We start from the raw sequence: 8,955 nt of genomic DNA, 5'->3' as shown, positions 1-8,955 counted from the left end.
ATGAGGTGGTCAACGAAGGTTACCCGGTATTGGATGGGGGGCGTCGGGAAGCTTTCTTCACTGGGAAAGATCAACGCTTCCTCCTTCTTCATCAATCCAAGCTTTTTCAGCAGGTTCGTGTCTTGGTTGGAGATCTTAGATCTCTCCCACTCAGAGATCTCCAGATCTTGTGTCGCCATGCTCGCTTCTGGAGTGGTGTGCCTGGTGAGCCTCGCCAGCGGTGGCATCAACGTTCGCGCTGGAGAGATTGGGTACGAGCACGGGCGCAGGAGCTTGTTTGGTTGCAATGAAAGATTTTGGACAGAGAGAGGATAGGAGCGTGGCGCAACGAAGGAGATTTCTGAGGAAGACGATGGTTACTTATAGCGAGCCATCGAATCGTTGAGCCGTTGGATGACATAAAAATGGATCTAACGCCTTACACGTGTCTCCAAGGGTAACAATGACATTTTACTGCGACGTAACTTGACAGGCGCTACAGCGCGCGTCTCAGGGAAAGTGGAGGACGTGTGTCCCCACTTGCGTAACATGTCAAATACCGCAGGGTTTTGGACCCACAAGTCAGTGACAGGACAATACTCGCGTCTTCCCGATATAGAGATCGTGGCCGTCGTCAGCGCTGATGTCACTATGAGGGAAACTTCGACTGCGGTGCTTGGAAGATTGGCGGCAGAAGAATATTATTGGTAACTTCGGAAGCTTTTGATCAAATATATGTTTTTGTTCAAATGCTCGGGGGCTACTTTTAAAAGAAGTTTTGATAAATGAGTTGATGCAAAAAAGACAAACATTTGCTTACAGCCATCGTCGGCAACAACATCATTCAAGAGAGAACTTCGAGTAGCTTTATCAAGGATATCGACATGAAAATTTCGAGTATGTCAACAAAGAAAAGACAAGAACCTATGATAAAATACAAGAATTTGCTCATATGCTCGGGGGCTACTCTTATCGGAAGTGTTGCTTATACTTCCGATAAGAGGGTAATGCGGATGATAAAAAATAGAGTTGTTCAAAAGTAAGGCAAGTTGAGCCTACAGCCAAGTATAAATACTCGACTATAGCCTCGGGGGCTACTCCCATCGGGAGCGCTGGTCGCGCACCCGATAAAGATGAAAGCAATGGAAAAAAGTTGAGAATATAGCGACAACAATACTAAAAAGGTGAGCCTACAACCAAGTACGAGCACTTGGCTGTAGCCTCGGGGGCTACTCCCATCGGGAACACCGTTCGCGTACCCGATGAAACTGAAAAAGTCATGGTGAGCATATTTTGAGTTATGGAATAACTCTTCATATACTCCCATCGGGAGGACAAGATAAAAATACAAGTCATCGTATGACTCGAACAAATGCGCTATTCCAACAGCCGAAAAAAGCACTCGACAATATATTCTCAGAGCGCCTCAGTAGTGACTTAAACTCTGAATGCCGCAATACTTTGCGAAGGTAAGACCCCAGGATCCGTCCTGTGCAGCGTGGCGTTGCCCTGAATGCGATCTGCTACCTTTTATGTATCAACATATACGAAGAAAAATCCTACTGGATGCGTTAGGTACCCGATAAGACATAACTGGAATTCGACATCTGGTAAGACCTTAAGCGGCACATGTCGAATTACGCCAGTATCCCGAGATCATGTCCAGGGACGTGATCTTGAAGTAGGTTTTGCAGGATTGCCACAAGAGAAGTTAACTGGTACCTGATCCGTCAGATGAACCAACCCCAATTACCGATATTCCTGTACAATATATGATTGTTTTATGAAAGATTTTTATTAACTCGAAGAAATCTTGTGATAATTGTAATGATGGAGATTTTCCCTGATTCTTCGATTCAAGCAAAATCTCGGGGGCTACTGACATAGGCATCCCCAATGGGCCTGCCGAAGATAGTACCCGGGGTTTTACTGAAGGCCCACGATCCGAAGTTTATGAAGCCCAGAAGCCCAATTAAGAGATAGTTTGGAAAGATAGAGTTGTATTAGGAATAAGACTTGTAACTATTACGGGACGAACTCAAAGAGTTTCCCGGTCTCTGTAACTTGTACATCACGAAACCTTTGGCTCCGCCTCCTATATAAGGGGGAGTCGAAGGAGAAAGAGAGGATCGATTTCATTGTCAACATAACCCTAGTTTTTAGCAGTCGAGTACTTTTCCGGCTGAACCCTTGAGATCTACTTGCCCTCTACTTCCTACGAAAATCTTAGTCTACAGTCTGTAGGCATTGACAAGTCGATACCTTGTCAAGGGGCTCCGATGGCTTTGACGTCGGCAACGGGATGAAGAGAAAAAAACCCGTCAGAATCGGGTCATGTGCTGATGCCCCGACAAAAATCCGTCGGCAAAGAATTTGGCCGTCGGGCCCTTGCATTTCCTCTAGTAAGAGGTTGTCTTTAGTGCTCGATCTTCCATGTCATTTGTACACGACGCTACAGCCACCTCCTGTAACTGACCGTCTATTTGGTTGTTAGGAACTTCAAAAGTATGCTCAATTGATCATCAGCTTTGTGCTTTGCATTGAAGGAGAGAGATGCTAAGAGCATCTCCAGCCGTGTCCCCTAAAGCATCCTCCAAACGGTGCCGGATCGAGCGTTTGGGGACGTGTTTTGTTCGTACCACGTTTGGAGGACGTCGTTCCCCAGCCGCGTCCCCTAAACGCCGCCTCCAAACTTTTTTAAACATTAAAATACTCTCTTTTTTGTATTTTTTCATTTTTATTTCAATAGAGAGAAGAAACATTGCACAAACTAATACATAATTCGGAACATGGTTACACAAAACATAGTTTGGAACATGGTTTCCACAAACTAATACATAGTTTGAACCATGGTTGAATAAATTTAAAACACTGCAAAATAACGAAACCTAACTAGTATTAGCATCACAGATTTCGTGTGTTCGCTGCCAAGAAAGAACACTCCCAGGCATTCCCAGTCACCCAAACTGGAAAATCCAATTGGTGATGGTACCCATGTTGGTTCTTTCGAGGAGGAACAACCAGAAACCTCCGTGCCTATTTTCGTTGTGAAGAAACAACACTCAGTCGTCGTCCTCCTTGGCGTTGTCGCCGTGGTAGTGCCGGCGGCAGCGCGTCTCGTCGAACACCTTGACGCTCATGTCGGCCTCGCCAAGGTAGGAGAACGTGATCACGAAGCCGGCTTCGAGGTGGTGGTAGCGCGTGAACTTCTCCCAGCCGGTGTGGAGGTACATCTTGCCGCGCGCATCGAAGATCACGTCCACAATCCACCGGCAGCAGCCGCAGACAGCCTCCCGCAGATGCAAAGGCCGGCAACGAGCCGGCGACGAAGTTAGCGAACTTGTCAGGCAGCCTCTGGATGCCGAGTGGGTCGCCCTTGAGGACGACGACGAACTCGAAACGCACTTGCCGCTCCTCCTCCTCCTGCAGGTCCGACGATGAAGACGACGACGTCGTAGGTGAGATCGAGCGTGCAGATCTCTCACGGCCATGACCACGACCACGACCGCGATCTCGGCCTCCGCCTCTACCAGACATGGCGTTGAGTCTTGAGATGGTGGCGGCTAGGTTTGGGGAGAGAGGCGCTAGGGTTTGTGTGCGAGAGACGATGAAAGAGCGACCCTTTTTATAGGCCGGAGGGAGGCGGGGGAGCGGTGGCGCTCATTAATGCTAGCACGCAGAGCTAGGCGCGACGAAACGCTTCGCTGCGCCTCTGCAGGAACTGCGCCAATAACTTCCGTCGCGAGGTAGGCGACGGTTAGGTTAAACTTTAATGTGCCGCTGACGCGTCGGTCCCACCACTCCTCGCCTCGCTTTTCGTTGTGTCTGGCGTGCCCGGAGCGTCCCCTGTGTAGCGGGGACGGGCTCGGGGCACCGGCACCGTATTGGGCCGCGTCGGACAAAAAGAGGCTTTGAGGCATGCGGCTGGGAACTTTTTTTGTCCGGCGCGCCCCAAATCTCTTTTGGGGACGCAGCTGAAGACGAAAACTCTAAGAAAAGGCCGGTCTCCGCGAAGGTCCAAAAGTGTTTCCGCATGCGACACGTGGCGCGTTGTGGTGCCAGAATTTTGGTGGGAAGTGGTCTCCCTGCTCGCCAAGTGTCGCAAGGGGAAGCAATGTGGGATAGGAGAGGAGAGTGAAGGACAAGGGATGGTCCAGTTTTCCCTTTATTTTGTAGATTTGTTTTTTAATGAAATATCTTGCGAACCACAAATCCAAATTACGAACCATTTTCACTTTTGAGATCCTCGCGTTGAGATCTTCAAAACTAGATCCCATATTGATAGGTTTCGAGATTTTTTTTTCCGTACTTGTAATACTACTATAATTGTACTCGTGAGGTGTACCTAATTGTACTCGTGTTTGAACTGATAAGTACTTCTGTTTTTAGTGTATTTGATACATTTTTTTCCGTTTACTCGATAACTGTACTCGCTCGTGTGGGCGACTGTACCTGTACTTACTTGTGTGCGCAACTGTACTTACTCGTGTGCACGACTATACCTGCTAGTGTGCGTGACGGTACCTGCTCATGTGCTAAGTGTACTCGCGTAGTCGCGTACTCGCGCGTAGTCGTGTCCCGCGTTGTGTCTTACGTCTGGTACGTGTCAGCGGCTCGTTCGATGCGCGGGCAGAAGATCGGTCTCCAGGTAGGTAGTTGTACCCGGCTGAAGATGCTCTAAGGGTTGCAAAAGACGCAGATTAGAAAATCCAATCATCATCTACTTGTTAAATTCCAATGCAAAGACGCATAGAGATGAGCAAAAGTTGCAATCAAACTAAAAAAGCAAATTTATCCGCGCTCTGCAAAAACAAAAAAGGGGAAATCGAATCAGTACATATCATATATATTTTCTATGTTGAGCGTGCTGTCGTCACGAGTTCATCTCCACCATCAAGACGCCGTAAGGGCATCTCCAACGCGGACACCCAAATCCAAAAACGGACGTGGGATGATTCCGTTTGGGTAAAAACTGCTCCCAACGGGCGGACCCAAATTAAAAACGGACAGCTGTGGTGTCCTGCGCGACCCAAAGCTGACTCAAATTTGGGAGACTTTTGGGGCGAGCCGGATGAATGCGGGCGTCAATTGTATCCGCGTATGTCCGCGTCCTGGCCCATCTGACAGTGACTCAAAATAGGCCCTCACCCTTCTCTCTCCTCTGTCTTTCTCTGATTGCTTTTTCCCATGGAAACCTCCATCCCTCCTCGCCGGATTGGATCCCGTGTAACCAAGATCCGCCGCCACCCTCGCCTGGAGGCCCCTGCCGCCGCCACCTCCTTTTTTTGAGCCCTGCTGGAAGTCGCCGGAGCAGAAACGAGCGCCGCCGGCCTCGACGCCTCCGAGCAAGACGAAGCCGGGGCGGAGCTCGCAGGGACGGAGCTTGGGGACGGAACTCGCCGTGGCTGGCTGCAGCACCTCGGGCCGCCACTGGCCGCGCCGCGCCACGACGCGAGCAGGCGCCTCGACGCCGCCCCGTCGCCGTCTTCGCCCGCCACGCACCTGCGCAGCGCCGGCCTCGCCCGTCATGCCTCGCGCCGCCACCCTCGCCTCGCGCGCCCCGTGCCGCGCCTCGGGGGGCCGCCGTCCCGTGCCTCGCCGCGCCGCGCCGCGCATTGCCTCGCCGTGCGCCCGGCCGCGCCGCGCCTCGCCTCGAGCGCCCAGGGCCGCGCTGCGCCTGGACGCCGCGCCCGCGGGGGAGGGCAGAGAACGGGGCGGAGGCGGCCTGGCCGTGGGCGGGGCGGAGGTCGCCGGAGAGGGCTCGCCCCTCTGTGCCGCGCTCGCCCCTCTGTGCCGCGCCGCGGGACTACGACGCCCTGGACGTCCCTGCTCGTCTTGCGCGCGTCGATGTGCTCCCGCGCGAGGCGCTCGTCCGGCCGAGGTCGCCGTGCTGCCCGTGGCGAGGGGCTCGTCGGCCAAGGTCGCCTCTGCCTGCCACGCGTGCGTTTTGGCGCGGAGGTCGCCCTGCCAGGGATGGAGGCCGCCGGACCAGGGCTCGACGGGGCGGAGCTGGCTGGGGCTGGTTGTTGCCCAACTAGTACTAGTATTGCTAGAGAAGATGAACACTAATTTGGGTCACATTGCGGCGTTGGGAACAAAAAAAGGCACGGACGGCCTCGTCTATCCGCATCTCTAAAGACCGCTCAAACAGCCACAATCGAACGACCGAACGCGTTCGTTTGGGTGGTATGGTTGGAGATGCCGTAAGCAACTGGAGATCGATTGACCAACTCCTGCCACTGTCTACCCGTTTCTGGCCAGGCCTGCCTGGTCAGTGGTGACTGCATGTATTCAGACGAATACGTTCAGAGATATTTCAAGTAACGATGTGACGGTTTGGTGCAGCTCAGAGACGTTGACTGGATTGAACATCGACGGGTTGCAGATGCAAATATGTCATGCAGACATTAGACTAGTCACAATGCATAGTATCATATAGAAGTATCATGCGTTATGATACTACTACATGTTACTATCTCCATAATGCATGGTATCATATACTAGTATCATAGTCTCCATATATTAATTGTTTTATAGAATCTCAATGTAAATATGTGTACAAGATTTACTTGACATTATTTTTTCTAGTCGTATGTGCTATGATACGGTATCTACCTATGATACTAGTACACTCTCTCTCATCCTTAATTGCACTACCACATTAGCATTTTGCATGCATGGAATGCATGATACTATCTATGATACTCCCATTGTGGGTAGTCTTAGGGTGGCCACACACGAGTGGAATTACTCTCTCATATATTATTCAGACAGGAATACGGTCAGCCTTGCGCAGGAATTAGTAACGTGTCACGGTTTCAGTGCTGCTCACTGTGGCTCAGTGAACAATGGGTAAACTTGAAAACGATCGATCTCATATCAGAAAAACATGAACTAACCGATCCAACTATATAAAAACAAACTTGAGGCAGGAATTCCCTAAATACTTAGCATAAATTCTACTATGAACTCTTTATAATGATTATTAAAGAGTTTGATGAACTTGCGAGACTGGTATATAAAGTTGAGGCCACCAAAACATAACTAGCTAGAGCGAATCTATTCTAATTTTCTGTCCTCGACGACTTCTTCAGTTGAGCGTATTGGTCTTGCTGATGAACCTCTTCTTTGCCCTAATCTGGCAAGCAACAAACACGTACACAGGTGAGATCAGAGTAGAGAAAAAGATGCATGATTAATTCTAGCTGAAACTAGGCATATACTATATATATACCTCTCCGGTGCTGCCGCACTTCTTCTTGCGGCAGTTGGTGGCGCGAGCTGGGAGGCGGGCGTAGCACTTGCGGCAGACCATCTTCTTCTCGTTGTACTTGAGCGCGAGCTGCAGCAGGTTGGGCTCCTTGATGATGTAATGGCCCCTGCTCCCGCCGCGGAGGCGGAGCACCAGGTGCAGCGTCGACTCCTTCTGGATGTTGTAGTCTGCTAGCGTCCGGCCGTCCTCCAGCTGCTTCCCGGCGAAGATGAGCCGCTGCTGGTCCGGCGGGATGCCTACAAAACAAGCCACGAGTTAGCATGAGACATGAAATCACAGATCGATCGACACAACGTAATTAACTGGACGATGAAGAACGAGTGAACGATGCACACCTTCCTTGTCTTGAATCTTGGCCTTGACATTGTCGATGGTGTCGCTGCTCTCGACCTCCAGCGTGATCGTCTTCCCCGTGAGGGTCTTCACGAAGATCTGCATCTTGGCCGGCGGTTTGTTGGATGAAAACTCTCGCTCGTCGTGGGTTGTGGTTGGGGTGCTGGTGCCTGGGTGTTTCATGGACTATTTATAGCAGCCGAGACAAGGCGGTGAGACCAAACGCGCCCTCCACGAAAGAAGGATACGTGCTCGATTATGACTGCAATAAGCTACGTACCGTAATCACCACGTAGGAATACATCCTCGGCCCGGGTTGGATCACCTCATGCAGCGACGTACATGTCCAGGACTTTCTCCATCTTCCCATCGAGAATATGATTCCTAGTCCATCTTTCCATTGGCCGCCTTACGCTCCGTATCAACCGACCGATCGGTCGAGAAACATCGGTCGTGGGTCTCTGGTGTCCTCCCGCGTGGGGGCCACCCACGTGCTGCGCGGACATCCCCATCCAAGCTCACAGGCCGGTTTCACACATGCAAGCGTGCATTCATCCACGTTGAGTTTTGGCTCGCATGCACGCCGCATTAGCATCTAGCGCGTCTGCTAGCTGGTTTCCACTTCCGAATTAGCTAGATTTTTATTGTTAATTATTGTAGTAAATGGATAATATTTTCTGTTGGATTTTGTTGTTCAATATTTGTTGTAAATAGCCAAGTGATTTTTTGGTCTATTTGTTGTTGCTAATATCTAAGTAATTTTTTTGTTGTAATTACCTGTGACTTTTGTAAAAAACAGTTAATGATTTTTTGTTGTAATTACCCGTGACTTTTGTAAAAAATAGTTAATGATTTTTGTTGTAATTCAATCTATATCAAATTAATTGTTACTCGACAATTTTAAATTATTTTGCAAACATATGAATTTTTGTTGTAATAGTCTACGAGTTTTGGTGAAATTATTGGCAAATTTTATTGCAAATCAATTTGCAGAAAAATGTTGGTTTAACCACTTTATTGTAGTTTTATTGTTTTTGATAATTTTTTCTATATTTTTGTTGTAATAGTATATACTTTTTGTACATTGGGTAACAATTTTTGTTGTAATACTCTCTGCGTTGGGTGTAAATGACCGTGGTGGCATATTTGTTGTAATTATCAGAAAATTATCATTTAACTAATTATTCATAGCATCACTTTAAATTTTGAAAAATACATTTTTACTCAATTTTTGTTGTATTACTTTTAAAAAATGTGGTAAACCTTTTTTATAAAATTGTAACAAATTTTTTGGAAAAATATTATAATAATAATTTGTTGTAATAGTACTCACGTTTTGGTAAGAAATAAGTCAGAGAGCATCTCCGTCA

The 8,955-nt window shown here is 48.9% G+C and overlaps 1 protein-coding gene across 1 annotated transcript; it reads right to left on the bottom strand.

The window, feature by feature from the left end:
- Nucleotides 1-6,990: 6,990 nt before the first annotated feature.
- Nucleotides 6,991-7,924, bottom strand: LOC124704630 (ubiquitin-60S ribosomal protein L40-like). The gene is made up of 4 exons (XM_047236903.1): nt 7,866-7,924; nt 7,588-7,771; nt 7,214-7,488; nt 6,991-7,117 (listed from the first exon to the last, which is right to left on the bottom strand). Exons 1-4 carry the CDS (start codon nt 7,887-7,889, stop codon nt 7,070-7,072), a joined length of 531 nt encoding a protein of 176 aa, XP_047092859.1. The 5' UTR covers nt 7,890-7,924; the 3' UTR covers nt 6,991-7,069.
- Between the last annotated feature and the right edge of the window lie 1,031 nt (nt 7,925-8,955).

Source organism: Lolium rigidum, chromosome 3, assembly GCF_022539505.1.
Source record: "Lolium rigidum isolate FL_2022 chromosome 3, APGP_CSIRO_Lrig_0.1, whole genome shotgun sequence".
Taxonomy (NCBI): domain Eukaryota; kingdom Viridiplantae; phylum Streptophyta; class Magnoliopsida; order Poales; family Poaceae; genus Lolium; species Lolium rigidum.
This window is presented reverse-complemented; position numbering and strand designations above follow the sequence as displayed.

Coding starts and splice junctions, on each gene's coding strand:
- LOC124704630 (XM_047236903.1), bottom strand. CDS start 7,889: ATGTATTCCTACGTGGTGATTACG. Junction 7,772..7,865: donor ATTCCTACGTGGTGATTACG/GTACGTAGCTTA, acceptor TGCTATAAATAG/TCCATGAAACACCCAGGCAC. Junction 7,489..7,587: donor CAAGATTCAAGACAAGGAAG/GTGTGCATCGTT, acceptor CTTGTTTTGTAG/GCATCCCGCCGGACCAGCAG.